The sequence below is a fragment of the Melospiza georgiana genome, chromosome 9 (assembly GCF_028018845.1).
Source record: "Melospiza georgiana isolate bMelGeo1 chromosome 9, bMelGeo1.pri, whole genome shotgun sequence".
In the NCBI taxonomy this organism is placed as follows: domain Eukaryota; kingdom Metazoa; phylum Chordata; class Aves; order Passeriformes; family Passerellidae; genus Melospiza; species Melospiza georgiana.
Window position 1 is genome coordinate 20,094,567 of NC_080438.1, and position 15,775 is coordinate 20,110,341.

The 15,775-nt window shown below is 38.1% G+C and overlaps 1 protein-coding gene across 1 annotated transcript in view; it reads right to left on the reverse strand.

Annotated features, from left to right (window-relative positions):
• Positions 1-856: 856 nt before the first annotated feature.
• The window catches only part of MIGA1 (mitoguardin 1), a 35,407-nt gene continuing 20,488 nt past the window's right edge, over positions 857-15,775 (reverse strand). The window contains exons 8-16 of the mRNA XM_058030490.1: positions 14,205-14,305; positions 7,672-7,790; positions 7,416-7,488; positions 7,015-7,101; positions 6,793-6,891; positions 6,352-6,486; positions 5,130-5,183; positions 4,374-4,490; positions 857-4,037 (exon numbers count right to left, since the gene is read on the reverse strand). Coding sequence (XP_057886473.1) covers positions 3,819-4,037; positions 4,374-4,490; positions 5,130-5,183; positions 6,352-6,486; positions 6,793-6,891; positions 7,015-7,101; positions 7,416-7,488; positions 7,672-7,790; positions 14,205-14,305 — 1,004 coding nt within the window. The 3' untranslated portion in view covers positions 857-3,818. The remainder of the gene's footprint in view (positions 4,038-4,373; positions 4,491-5,129; positions 5,184-6,351; positions 6,487-6,792; positions 6,892-7,014; positions 7,102-7,415; positions 7,489-7,671; positions 7,791-14,204; positions 14,306-15,775) is intronic.

The window sequence follows — 15,775 nt, forward strand, 5'->3', positions numbered from 1 at the left end:
GCGCCTGTCGCTGGGAACTTTACAAAGCAGCGGCAGAAACGTGATTTTATTACATCTGAAGGCATTCCTTTTCCTGCTTGAAGATGACTTTTTTCCTACATGTTCAGCTGCAAGGTTTCCAGTGCAGAACTTTCCTCTTCCTATCTCCCTTGTATTGTGTCTGCCGGACCGGAGCCCAACTTCCAGCCGGGTTATCAGCATTAGGACAATAAGCACACGACCTTAGGCTGTGCAGATCTGAAGCACGGCCGTCACAGCTCAGACACGAAAGGCTCTTGCCTTTTGAAGGACAGAGCAGGCACTTTCCCCCAGTGCCACCCCCGTTCTGAAGCACAGGAGCGGCGTGGGGGCTCCTGACTGCCAGGGACCCACCCGCTGTCAACAGATGAACACATAAACATGCAACACACAAAACAAATCTGGCCAGGTCAAAGCACGGCCACATGGCCCTTCCATAGCAATAGGGGTTAGACTCTTTATGTCCTCTATTTCATTATTTACATTACTCCATAAAGGAGGTCTTAATCCACAACTGGAACTCAGTACGGCAGTTTGGCTTGGAAGTAAGCCTGAAAAAATTGATCTCCTAAAAACAAGTGGAGAGACAACAGCTTGGCTGTTACAACACAACAGCTGTATACAATGAAACTGGACAGCCCAAAAGCTGCTCCCATACAATATTTTTTAAATTTATATAATAAATTTTTTAATAGTTGTTCTTGGTTGATTGCAGGCAGAAAACTCCAATTTCAGGATGACTAACTGGTATCAAAATTCCTCCCATATTAAATGATTTTGCATTAGATTTCAAGAACTGTTCAGATTTAAGTTTCAGATACAGTTATATGAGCAACAGTTGTTTCACTGAAATATTTTATTTTATATACACAGCTGCAGTTCATTTAGGCAATAGAAAGGTCACAAATACTCTTACTGACACTTGATTTGACACATTTACTTTGACAGAAACCAAACACTACAAAATGGAAGAATAATAATCATTAAGAACACAATTAAAGTAAAATTATTATTACAACTAAATTACAAATGATATAAATATTTGATTCTTTATAATCCCAATGCATTCAACATTTCTAATCTTAGGAGTACTGTTATGGAAGAAGAGGATGGCTTTTAAATTTAGTTTGTTCTTATTAGGATGGAAAGTATCATTCCAAACTACCTAAATTTAGACACTATAAAGTAAATTCTGAGTCTGATTATGAATTAACTAGAGTAGAACTGCATCATGCTATCACTGCTGTGGTGCAGCTCTGGCACTTGTGTTTGCAGAGATGGTGCACTTCTGAATTCTTTAGCCACAGGGCTGGTTATCAACAAATGCTGTGTCCAGCTCAAGGGGCAGGCTGTGAGAGCTGAAACTGGCATCTCTCTGGAGCTAGTTACACACTCAGAATAGATTTTTTAGAAAAAGATTGAAAAAGACTCAGAGGAGATCAAAAGCCTTCCCACCTGTACCTGGACATTTCCCTGTTTCTCTACTGCCTTCCTTTTTGGTTTCTTTGCCGTTTCTCAATCAAATGTTTGTTGGTGGCATCTTACAACAACCAAATCCTGTATTTCTTATTTTGTATGGGAAATACATTGGTTCAATTTCCAGTCCAACTCTGTGGACTTTTGAGCTATGTGAGTGTACAGAAGTGCTCCTGTTTGAAAGGGACACAAATGCTGAAATCAGATATTATGAAATTCTCCCCATTTTCTAAATAGTTTGGTGTTTGATTAGACCTTTCTTATTCTTCTGTTTAAAACAATCCTTTTGTTTTTGACAGAAGACCAAGTTTCCAGGTTTAATTTTTTTCCAAGTGTCTGGAAATATTTATAATCTCATCTGCAACTCTGTTTCTTCAAGAGCTTTTTGTAAATAATACGAAAATCTCAATATACTTCTAATTCTGTGAAGAAGTGCATTTCTGTTTCTTTGTGATACATGTTAAGGTATAGTTTTCTTCATACAAATTAATTAGACCAGACAAATCACAGCAGACACTTTGCTCTGTTACCTACAGGTCATACATTTGCTGTAGAATATACAGAACACTTACTCTGTTCCTTCTATTTCCAGCTATTCCTATCGATTCTGAATCCAACAAGACACCCTTATTGTTAAATATAATTTCTTTCATAACTTGCAAAAAGCTGCCAAAATGCACATAGCTTAAACATATTTATCTTCTCAAAACTTAAGTGAGGTGGGTGAAAAAAACTTCACATGCCTGTATTGAAGACACATTGCAGAGAAAAAAAAATACAGCAAGGAGGATGGTGCCAAGCTCAGCAAGTTAAACAGTGGAAATAGGCCAAGAATAGCATTTGGAATTTCTGGTTTATTACATATAGAGTATACTCTTTTTTGTTAAATAAACTATAATCAGTTGGCATTTCACACAAGTAATATGACACATTTTCATCGCTTTTTGTATTTATCAAGTGAGTACAACAAAGGAGCAAAATGCTGGCTCCAGTGAAATCTGTGAATTACACAGGCCCTCATTTTGAATAGCATCCTTTTGGGTTGTGTTTGACATGAAATTCGAAATGTTGCTAGTCAAAGTTTGTTTTGATACCCTAGATTTTAACAACATGCTTCTCAAGTATCTGAGTATTTGGAATTACTCTGTATTTCTTGACTTGGGATAGATTCTTGTGGGCTGGCTTTGTGTAGCAAAGGCATGGAAGAGCAGTTTTAGAGCCTAAACTAACTGTGAAGCATTGCTTCAGTTGACAGAAATTCAAAGATCATCATAATTTATCACCTCTGGAACAGGAAAAGCCATTGCTGCAAGGTGCCTCATACCTTCTGAAGGTGCTGTGCTCCTGTCTGAAGTTCAGGGTTCCATGGCCTGAGCCACAGTTTTACACTGCACAGAGATGGCCACAATTGCACAAATCTCCTCTTAAACAGACACCTGACTTCCCACAAAGAAGGGAGGAAGACACAAATTATTAAATTATAAAACACTGCCTTCAATTCTGTTTCATTATTAATAAATCTTATAATACATACTTATTAAAAATATATTTTGAAATGCTACATATGAACTGAGATTAACATTGGTTCATTTACCACCACATTGAGTAGTAATGGTTTTAGAACAAGAAAGTTTTAAATTAATTGGTGAAGCTAGCTTTTCAAATATAAAGAAGTATTTTAAAACACCTTAGTGATGTTTAGATATTTTAAATAAAAATAAAGTAAAAATTGCATACTGGCAGTCATTCCTGCCCAAATGGTGCTTGCATTTCCTGCACTGCTCCATCACACTGTAGTACAAAATGGCTGCTGACACCCACACAAATGGAATTCTGGGGCAGGGGCAACATGTTCAGTTCTGTGCGTGTGATTACTTTATTGCACGTGTCACATGAATCAGAGACTGCAGACACCCCAGTCAAAACACCTTCTAGATCTAGACACCTAATGCTGTGGAGACTCTGCAATGAACATTTTGTACTATAAGCTTTTAAAGGAAACAACTCCATCAGCTTCACTTACGAATTATTTGTGCAAAAGTACAGTATTTCATAAATAAACTTTACCCAAATATTACAGAAAAAAGCTTTGGGATACATGAAATATAAATACAGCGACAGCTGAGCTGCAAAATTAATTTAGGTATATACAGTAATACACTCCCCAGCTCTTTTCACAGATGTACATTTAACCTCCCTGAGTCCTTTTCCATACTTAGCAACACGATGCATTCCCAGATGTTTGCTCAGTAACAGCCACAGTAGAAAAGGGTGGAAAAGAGCACATCTGTGTGCACTCCCTGCCGTGTGCCAGGGATTGAAGCTTACTGTACTTTTGCTTCCAGGAGCCCCGTGGTCAGGACAGGCCTGTGGCCACTGACACAGGCCCCCACGTGCCTCAGGGAGTCTGCCCCCAGGTAGGCCAGCAGCAGCTCCGTGTGCCGCATCAGCAGCTGCGTCAGGTCCTCGGCCAGGCTCTCCATGGTTGAGTACCTCACCTTCTCAAAATCAAAAATGTCTTTGAGGAAGAAAAGCACTTGATCCTAGTGGGGGGAAGAAAAAGGAAGAACTTGTTTTCAGTTACAAAAAGGAAAAAAAAAAAGTATGCAATGCTAACAGCTCTTTCTTTAACATGTTCCCAAAAAGCATCCAATTATGTATTATTTTGGTGCTGAGACAGAAGTGTGCTAAAACAGCCTTTGCAAAACAGTTCCAGGCTTAAAACATTCATATGAAAGTACTTACTTGCTTCTTATGGTTTCTTACTGTTAGCCTTAATCTTAGGAAAATGCAAATGTATACTAATAAATAAAATCTCAATTTATTTTAATCTGAAAGATTAAAAAAAAAAAAAGTGGTAATCAAAAAAAGTTTCAAACCTTGAAGAAGCAGCATAGATCATACAGCGAATTTCTAGGGCCCAAAAAGCCCCAAGCCAAAACAGGGCTGATATGTTCACATATAGCATAGAAATGTGCAAAAAATCCATCAGGCACCTAGTGATGTAAAAATTGTAGACAAAAGTTACACAGTAAATTTAGTATACAGCTCTATTGTTCAGCATTAAGTCTTCATAAAAGCCCAGCACTTCCCGCCTTGGTCTAATAAAATCCCCCAAATGTGTGGAGCTGTGGCACAGAGTTCTACTGCACAGAGAGGTCAGGATGCAGAAGGGGCTGAGGGGAGGCTGCAGCAGAATTGCTGGTGCTGGTGAGGAACCTGGTGCTTCAAGCAGGGAACAGGGCAGGACTGGATGGGATTTGGCTGCGGGATGGTGGAGGGAGCTGGGGCTGACAATCCCAGCACAAGCAGGTGAGATACAAGAATCACAACCTGGGTGTGCAGAACTCTGATATCTGCATCAGGGGCAGGAAGTCAGAGAGGTGACTGACACCACCACCAAGAGAACCTAAACTAGGTTTGGGAAAACCTTTCAGTTAAGGCTTTTTGCTAAAAATAGGTTTTAGGGCCCCAGGAGCTAAACTTCTGCAACTGGCAAACCTCTTGTCTAAATTAACAAGTCTACAGGACTAAAGGTTGATCACTCATTTATTTTGCCAAAGCTACAAAAAGAACTTCAAATTTTTAGGAGATGATCAATACCTTTGTTCCATATAATTTGAGAGGCAGCTTACCTTCATTTGCTGTCTTTTTTGCTTCAGTACTGACCAACAACTTGAAGCCACAGCCTAATTGTAAAAATAAAAAAAATAAAGCAAGCCTCAAATAATTTTCCATCTCAAAAGAACTCATCTGCAGAATACTGTATTTCTATATTCTACATTTCAGGGACATGTATTTTCTTCAGTTTCAATCTTGTGACAACATAAAATTTCAAACCATAAAACAGCAGCTGATATAAATAACAAGTTTATATGTACTTCATACTTGCTATTCCAGATCCATCTTTGCAGCATTTTTCTTAGTTCAATTCAAATGTAATTTGGCATCCTTGACTGATTTTACAGCTACCACAGTTAGCAACACTCACTGGGTTTAAGTGAGGACCAGTCTTGTATATTAAAGTGTGTGCTCAGACATCAGTAACTATTTTAGATATTAAGTGGCATGTGAACACATTGAAATGTACTTTTTCACTTTAGCAAAAACATTCTTGCAATAGCTTCAGATTCAGCTATGGAGCTTTGTCCAAATATGGACTGTGAAATACAATATACCAACATCAGTACTGGACTTTTTCCCCTCCCAGCCTCTGACTATCCTCATCCGACTCCCCTCAGTACTGCAAAGAGAGTTTAATACACACAAAGCACACTGAATCCATGAAACTACAAAAATATATACATGTTATCTTTATTCTTTTCCTCTAGAGGGAATATTTCAATTGTAAAACAAAACTAAAAGGAAAACTTGCAGTGTACAGATGAAAATGGATGAAATGACAGTAGTCTCTGTACCAGCTGACCATGGCACTAGCCTGTGTCTCTAACAGAGGGATGAGATCTATCTGGCAAATAAACAGCCACACATGAAAAAACATTAATTGCAATCAACAGCTGAATACCTGGATTGTATTAATTTACTTTTGTTTCCTTGTACCTTTGTCCCTTATTGCTAAATCTCTGTCTATGAACCAAAACCTGGACTAAGATGTGGCTAACAGAAACTTCCCTTCTAAAATTCTACTCTCTCAGAGAAAGGAAGGACAAGGTTAAGTATTTTCTCCAACACATTCAATCATTCTCTGTTTTGGGCCAACCTGTAACTTTTAAATTCCTGTTATGAAAAACCTGATAATACAATCTTTTAAATTCTTTTGAGGAAGATCTCAGGTACATATTCAGTACACTGCAATGTACTACAGATCAATTAAGATAATTACACATGAATACTTACAGTTTCTTTAAAAGAGGAATTTAACCAGCGGTTATTTACTACATTCTGTATAGATATTGGTGGATTTTCTAAATCTTCAAATGAATCCATTAATATGAAGTCCAGGACAACATCATAAAAATTCAGATTTTTCACCTATATTAAATGAGAACATGATCTAAGTAACCTAGTTTCTCTTTCAGCAGTGGAATTCAGCATGCACCATATTGTAATTTGCAGATTTGCAATTGTTTTTAATGAGTATTAAAAATACTTTGTCAGTAAAGGAGAAGTTTAAAAAAAAGTGTAGTTTCCGGTACTAAACTGGTGAATGCCATTTCTCTAAATCAGCAATATAAACAATAAAGAGTTGCCTTTCCCACAATTCTGAACTGTAAAAAATTATTTTTAGATCCTATGGCATTAGTAAGGGTAAAAACACTTTTCAGAAATGCAACTCACTCCTCTAGCAGCAAGTTCCATTTCAGTATTATCCCAGTGATCTGTTTGCTCCAAAAAATATATCATTTCATCAAAGACATCTTCAAATTTCTTTGGATTCTGTAAAGTAAAAGCAATGAGTATCAAGCAAATGTAAAAAGAGATATGGTTGATTTCCCCTAGACAGTGAATTCAGGTAGAAGTTACATAAACAACAAAACATTGGTAAAAAAGGGATTTTACCTTTCGTGCTTTCACAATTAAAGCAGACAAAATTTTTCTTCCACTTTCAGCAAGAAATATTCTGTTTGATGTTTCTGAAAGAATGATCTAGAAAAAGGTTCAGAAAATATAGACAGGTTCATTCGAAGGTTATACCAAATGACCTTAAACATTTCAATCAATTTTAATTATCACCTTTAGTATAGTTAACAAGTTCCTAATAAGCCTTGGGTGCAAAGGTTACAAAGCTAATCATAAAATCTGGACTCCTCTGCAAATACATCTCATTTTAGAATGATAAAAACGTAAAAGCAACAAGAAAATATTTAAATACAGATTACATTATAAAAATGCTTGCACAAAGACTAACAGTCAGTTTCAATGCCATGCACAAGACAGATAAATCACTCCTTCCAGTTTACCTGAAAAGCTTGTCGAATACAATGAAGCTTAGCAAGGAAGTCACTGTCTCCTAGACATTCAAACATTTCAGTCCTGTGCAAACAGAAAAGTTTTCAGAGACTACTAAAAAAAAGCAACACAAGAATATCTATCTAAATCTAATTGCTAGAAAAAAATACCTAGTACAAGTAACTTCTAAAAAGTGATTTCTAGACAGAATATTAAACTTTAATTCTTGCTTTTCCTGGAAATACTTAAATAGACAAAAATCAATACCTTAACACCCGTGAATAAATTTTGCCTTCTTCTGCTAAGTGCATGGCTTCTTCATACAGGGGGCAGTGGCAAAGGGAATCCAGACCATACGTGCTACGAATCTCTCTGTGCTCTGAAAGCTGAAACAACATGTTTTGGAAGTTCACTAAAGAGCTTGCTGATATAATTTTTGTGAAGATAAAACAAATTACAGAAGTTTTCCTAATGTTCTAATGAAAGATGCATCCTTTACTGCATCTGCTTAAAACACAGGGGTAACAATTAACAAGTGAACAGAACATATACACCAGGTCATAAGACTTAACTTAGTAACTCCTAAAATCTGAAAGGTACAGTTTCAAGTTTGAAAACCTTTAATTAATGAAATAAAAGCATCTTGCTTTTGTATTTAATTTGTATAGTTAAGTTTTTGAATTGTCTAGTTAAAATAAATGATACCATAATGGGTCTCAAAGCTGTTAAAAGAAAATAATTGCCAGGACATGAAGTACAGAATGCTTGCACCATACAATTCCTTAGGAGGCTGGAAATAGTAACATCCTTCCACCTCTGTTTTAGTCTCACTGGTAAATAAACCTCCCAGTTACCAAACATACTGTATGAAACACAAATATTCAGTGCTTTATACTACAGGCTCCCTAAATGGTTTTCATTATTGACAGTGTTAATTCTATGGTTAACATAGAAATAAACATGAACTTGTAGACATTTTTAGAGAAAGAAAAAAAGCAGATCCATAAATCAAAGCACAAAAATAATACAGAGAACTCCTGTTTACAGGGTATCATGTTCAACCCACAAAACAATGTCTAGCTACAATTTCACTATAAAGATTACATTATATTATTAATAATAAAACCAAAATCTGATGTCTACACATCATTCAGTTTACTTAATGACCAGAAAACTAATTCTAGCTTTTTTTTTTTTTTCAACATCCTGCATGAGGCAAACAAACCTGTGTTTCTAGGTTTCTGTGTTTCTGGCCTTTGAGGTCACAGATTAGCACAGGAACTGATACATGGGAATTGGGTGAGGCCCTTGATTATATTTAGTTTTTTTTTAAAAGAAAACAACAATTCCTCTCAGACTACCAGATGAAATAAAATATCATGAGAGAAAGGTCTAACTGTTCCTCCCCAGAGAAGATGATTTTAATTACAGATTAATTCCAACAAATAATATTTTGAAAGGGGGAGCAAATTCCTCTACCACTGACTTCTCATGGCACACAAAAAGTGAAGGGGAGAAAAAACAAACAAACAGTAAACCAGAAACTAAATGTTTAACTAGAAAAGGTGATCTAGACTGGCTCTGAAGTTGCACCATTAATGCTCATGGAGACATTATAAATTTTCTTCTGATGCTTTCTAGTATTTAGAAATATATTGCTATATCACTATTTTATATGTAAACATATAAAGTATATAGATGTAACAATATAGAGATGTAACACAGATTATTATGCTTAAAATGATCTTGCAACCAGTAGGGGACATTCTTTGAGATTAAATAAGGTGAATGCTTGCCTATATAAACATCCTGCTTAAAGTAAAACGCATTAGAGATGATTTGTAAAGATACATCCACAATTCTAATGTAGAAGAGTTCAGCTACTAGGAAAATTCACAAATTATATTCAATATTTAACAGGATTCAGAGCACACAACATTTTCTAGACAAGAACCTCCCAAGATGGCATCAAAAGGAAAATGAACCCTTCATTGCAGAAGTCTCTGAGGACTTGCTGCCTTTGAGGATAAGGTGGGCAGAAGGGCTGGTTTTCAGTTAGATGGCTCACTCTAAGTACCTTGTATCAACTGGCATGTGCTCATGATATTTATTGAGGTACCTGATTTTACCTCACTGTGTACCCCTAAGCACCACATAACTCTCCTCACCAGGGCTTTGGTACTAACCACAAGTTCCCAGAAAGCTCCAGCATCCAACATCTTGGCATCACAAGCAAGGTGGACACTTGAAAACGCCCAGAGTCCCTTCCTGCCATTCTGCAGTGGCCACCTCTGTGCACACACAGCCACTGCCACTTTGAGGCTCCTCACACCCCTCTAGGGATGACAAGGAGCTGTGTCACAGCTACCCCCAGTGCTGGCAGCAGCCAGGAGCACAGAGGCTTGTGATGGTGCACTGGATGTGCCAGCCCCAAGTGTCTGCTACTTCCTCAGTGTCAGGAGGTACATGGCAAAGAAAATGAAAATGCAGACATAGAAGAGATAGAAGATGATTGACACTAGAGCAGCAATCTCATCTTGTAAGGCTTTGCTTGTATCCATTCAAGGCTTCAGAAAGAGAGACCTGTTGGTGACCCCAAAAGGACATTTCTGATGGTCTGCCCTAAGATCATTACATCAAAATAACACATTCTTCAAAACTCCAAAGCTTGTAGTTCTAACTTGTGTCTAACCAGCTCTGCTGTGCTGCAGAGCAGCCTCTGAGGATTCCAACATGGACACTGTTCAGATGCTCATCAGTTTTCTCTAGAACTTCAGCTTTAGGGCTGTATCTGCAGTAAGGAGGTGCTGAAATCATTGCTCTAAAGCATCCAACCTTTGCCACTTGCAATCATTTTTAGGTCTGGGATGATCTGACTGCTTTGGTTTAAGGAACAGGCTCAGTACTCTCATTTGCCCCTCACAAGTTGTTTCTTAATAAATAGAAAAAATTCTCAGCTGTGCATCAAGACCTTGTTGACTACTAAAATAACCACCTACATGAATGTAACAAAAATAAACAATGCTAGACCTTTCAGGAATTCTTGCTTGCTTCCCCTAATAGAGAGGTCACTTTATTGGCACATTCAGCATTCCTTACATTCTGAGAAATTATGTTTACCATATATTTAAAAAGCTGATGATAATCTCTTTAAAATATAAAGACATTCAGAGAAAAGATTTCCTCAAAAAATGTAAGTAGCTGCAGGATGAAAGTGAAACATCACAGGGAGTTGGAAGATGTGATGGTGATTAGTAACAAAAACCTTTGAGATGGCATTTTAATAAATTGAAATGATGAAGTGGTGTGCTCCACCTAAGGTCTGGAAGAAAACAGGAAGGCTGTTACTGATAAAAAGCAGCAAAGGCTTTATTCACAAGTCTAAAAAATCTCCCAAGCTTTGGACTAAGGAAAGCAAAGTTTATTTGATAATAGACCTACAGACTCAGTACTAGTCAAAACACAAAAATTAGACATGATAAATGCATGTGCACTGACAATGAAGAAGCAGCAACAAAGCTCACTGTCAGGGAGAGCAGGAGAGAGGTTCTGTTAGTAAGATGGAAAAGAAGCCAGCAAAGAGAGGGCAGAGGCCTTTATCTGGCACACTCACTGCTGCATTGTTGCCAAAGGTGGCAGCTATTTTGGTCACAGTAGATGGGAAAGCAAGACTATGAAAAGCATACTAACCCTCATCAACACAAGCTGAAGGCAGCCAGGCTCAAATGGGGAAGAAAATACCACTATTTATCACAGAAGTGGTATTAATAACTTAATTAGGGCAATAGTTGTGCTTACCACCCATTCTGCAATGCTTCTAGAGCCTAAGTGTGTCTAAGACTAGAAGCCTGTCTGGTCATGGGGAGGGCAACTGTGTCTGAATTGTCTCTACAAAGATTCAGGCACCTGTGTATATTGTAGCTGCCAGACAGGCACAACTCTGTATGAGAAGTCATCAAATAAGTGATCCTCAGCACCCTCTTGATCACCAGCCACAGCCAGATGCAGTTTTGGCTCACCCTCCTGCTATCCTGTAGAGCTCATCAAAAGGGCACATGATGCAAACCCTGCCAAACTGTCCCAGTTTTGTACAGCTCTTTCCTATATTTTGTTCTAATATAACAGCACGACATTCCTGTTGCCTCCTGAGCAGTATCCCTATCCATTTCCATTCAAGCATCTATCTGTGTCTTGTTTCATTAATGTTCTCTCTCCTGTGGGCAGGGAGCTAAATCTGACTGACTGTGTCAGCGCTGAAACATGAACACAGTTTCCAGTCTCCAAAATCAGAGTCACACAAAATACTTAGTCCTGCTCCTTGGGACAGGATACAGTGTAGAAGGAAGCCAAGGAACTGTCAACACAGAGCTTGCAGCATGATGAGGCCACAAAAAATGGTGCCACGTTCTAATTTCCTGGAAGGTGAAATTATTAATTCCAGTAGGGCATAATCACACCTATGAATTTCAGATTTAAAAATGTTGCTAAACACTTCAATCAAGACATGGAGTTTAGGACAGTTACTGCTATTGTAACTGCAATCAGGGAGCTTATGATGAAGGAACTGCCTTATTTGGCCCTTAGGTGAGACAAATCTGAAGCTGGAAAAGCCCCAGACCACTTAGCCTAAATTAAAACATTCCACTGTTTCCCTAGTGTAAGAAAAAAAATTAAGAAGTAGATAAGCAAGAGGAAGCTGCTTGTCATCATGTCTAGAATAAAAGAATTTGGTATGTCAATTGTAATCCTGTTAAATCAAAGCAATTACTGCTCTCTGCTAACAGCTGAATACACTGGGAAGTTGCTGCTGCTCCTTCTCATTGCCATAATGTGAAGCATTTCCCCACCACACACCCTCCTGAGGATGGACAAAAGAATAAATCAAGGTAGCAGAGGTTTTGTACCAGAACACCAATTCACAGCTCTCTTTTTGCACCACACAACGATGCCCTGTAGCTACAACTCCCGAGCTAGCTGACCCTCTAGTTTAGGCCTACTGGCTCCCATTTAACCCAGAACACTGATGGTGCTCTGGCTCAAACACCAAACTGCAAGTTGCTCATGTTCTATTAATCTTCAGGACTTCTGTCACCTAAGAACTTCACTAGATTCTTCAATAAAATCTGAGAAAAGTGAATTTGTTCTATTGGCAAAGGTTAGAACAGCTGGAAAGGATGAGACAATCTTCATAACTTTATCCTGGAAAAACAAGTTGACACAAGTGGCTTTGATGTATCAAAATGTGGAGAATATTTTCAGGATACTTGAAGACAATTACATGTCCAATTTTATTTCCAATGGTTTTTTTTGCAGACACTGGGACAATATAGCTTCAGGAGAGGATGATGATTCCACTGACACATCCTGGGGTTTCTGTTTGCTTGGTTGATTGGTTGGTTTTCCCTTTCTTTAAAGCCAAGCAGCACAAATAAGCATAAGGGGTTGTTCCCATCCTCACATACTTGCAAAAGCATTATGAAAATTCATGTGAAAAAATCCCCCAAAAACAAACCAGATATAAAATGTACAAACTACAATGGTTTACAGCTCCTCTCATGAGCTGGCAGAGCTGAAACAAGCTTGAATTGTGGTGGTGTCCAAATTACAGCAAAGAGAAACCAGTGTCTATGGATACAGTCCTTGTTAGGAATGTTGGGCACCACAACTCAATGTGAGTTACTAAATCAAGGAAATCACTATTTAATGTGAATTACTAAATCAAGGTAACTGTGTTATGGAAAAACAAGCCCCATAAGAGACAGTCAAAACAACTGCAAAGAATGTGTGTGCAATTCTTTCTTTTTGCAACGGACTTCAGTAGCTTAGTTGTGGTGTGTATAGGAGAGCAATATCTATCACAAAATGATCTTCTGAGGCCAGCTGCCTCTCCTGGTTTTTGGAGAACAGTGCTATTCAATATCACTGCAGCTCCTCAGATACTACAGAAGGAGATATTCCTCATTCAACTAAGTGTGTCACTGCTCATGAGTCTCTTTCAAACACCTCAAGGGAGCTGTAGCAGACTCCAGCTAACAGGCTGTTACCCAGAGATTACCACGTGTCCTTTGTGCTCTTGTCCCACAGGATTACAGTGAGTTAGATCAGGTACTTCACGTTGCCAAGGAAGCCTCCCAGTGTGGCCAGTCAGGAGGGTCCCACTGCACCTCCAGGGGCTGTCACTGCCAGCCCAAGGCCCCTTCCCGTGGTGGCTGCAGGGAGCTGGGGGGTCCCTGCACACCCACAGGGCCACACAAGCTCCCCCAGCTCGGCCCAGGGCCCCAGAGCAGCCTCAGACCTCTGGTTCCTGCTAAGTCATTTCATCGTATGCAACAACAGAGCAACAGCTCAACCTGCTGCCCTCGTATTGTGCATGGAGTGTGCTAAAACAGGTAGCTGTCAACTTCTTACAATTTCCTCCCAAAAAAAAACTCCTCCAGGTCTAAACAACACAAAGCCTTCTTCATACATCTTTATAGTATGGTAAAGCAATAGGACAAAAGAACAGAAAAATATAAATCATGGTGAAAGGAACTACTATAGCCTCAACTGACTGCTTCTTCACTCATGAAAATGTGATCTGTTTTTCAAAAGCAACTTCTGTTTAGGAGTTGGGGATGCATTATGCCAGTACACAAAAATAAACCCAAAACAACTGGGTCCAATGAAGCCTGGAAAAGCTCTATTTTCCCCACAAGAGAAATATATTTTTGCTTACAATGATTAGCAAAAATAAGGATTCTTCTGTTCACTGTTGAAATAGATCAATAAATCTTTAAAAAAGCAATCTTTAAGAGTCTTACCTCAGCTGTGGAAACAAAGGAATCCGTGGATGCAATGCTTAATGTATCTCGAAGGCAGAAATCATCCCCATTATCCTTTACAGTAATGTCTGTATTTTTATCTTTAAAATTAAAAAAAAAAAAGTTTATTAGACAATCAGAAAATTCCATTTACATCTTGAAAACGTGTTTCATGTGTACTTTAACACAGTATTTCATTTGGAAGGCACAATATTATACTAATGTAAGGGTAAATTCTTTTATGACTCACTAACATATATAAATGTGACTCTCTCTTTTCTGCCTTTAAAGTGGATTTTCAAATATCATCCACAATGAACTGGAAGAAGACAAAAAGACTTGGCAAAGGTTTTGGCCTTTCTGTTATAGACTACTGATGATCTCTTTATCTTATGATATTACTTTGCTATATTGAGCTAGATCCTCAGTCAAGTTTTTGACTTGGCTGTGTTATGTAACAAACTGCTCCATGTCCTAGCCACCACTTTTACTTTTCTAAATAAAAGTTTATTAATAAAAAAAACACCACCACATTTTAGTTTTACTTGAATTTGCTTCACTTTCTACTTTTCATGCCTTTTTTCACTTGCTGGTTCTTCTGGAGAGCAAGTGAAGCTTTTAATCTTCACTGTATCCTCTTTCCTCAAAAAGCTTCATCACTGAAATAACACATCCAGAAGTATTTCCTACAATACAAGAATTCTCAAAGCCTTTAAAATAACTGTTATTTTTTCTTCAAATCTTCTGCAATACAGTTTCTCTCAGTTCTGCTTTACTTTATTCTCAGATTTCAACTCTTGCACTTCTGGGATGGTTTCATTTTCACCATACAGAAACACTTTCACAGAAGGATTAAATTCGTAAGTCGGTAAGTCAGGCTTTGGCTTGATGTGACCCATCCTACATTCCCAGTAGAGCAGATACATTTATTTTGGGTTACTTTACCTTCAGACATTACACATGTGTTCCTAAAAGCCTGTTTTATCTCCAAGAGTCAGCAGCAACCAGCTACCCAATGTCATCCAGGCTTGTTGCTAAGGCAATACTTCACTAAAAACTCCATTACACAGCGGAGTGGCCAAATGCCAATTTACTGGGATGGTTTACTCATCACTTGAAATGCTACAAAGCCACGTTACTTAACTATTACTTTGGTGGTTGTTATGGTTTTATTAGTTATGGACTTGGAATGACAGCTCAAAACCTGCACAGAACAAATATCTGTCCTTGGGAGTATTCACTGAGGGAAAAAATGATTCAGAGTTTGGACAAAGATTTTACTAGAGCGAGTTAGGCAAATTGCAATCACGACTTCACCGCTATTCATATGCAGTCTGATTTTTTTCAGCTCATTCTTACTATTTCTTTCTTCTGACCTCTTAAAACCAAGAGGAAAAGTACTGGAGCTTAAAAGTTGGTCGAGAAACAATCACATTCTGAAATGTGAAGTGCTGGAACAGAAAAGCAAACTGTGGTTTGTAAAGCACTAGCTTGAGGTCTGCTTAGAGTGGATGGGTAACATGATGTTTCTTTCTTATTTCTAACTCACTATTTGCATTAATTCTCTTCTA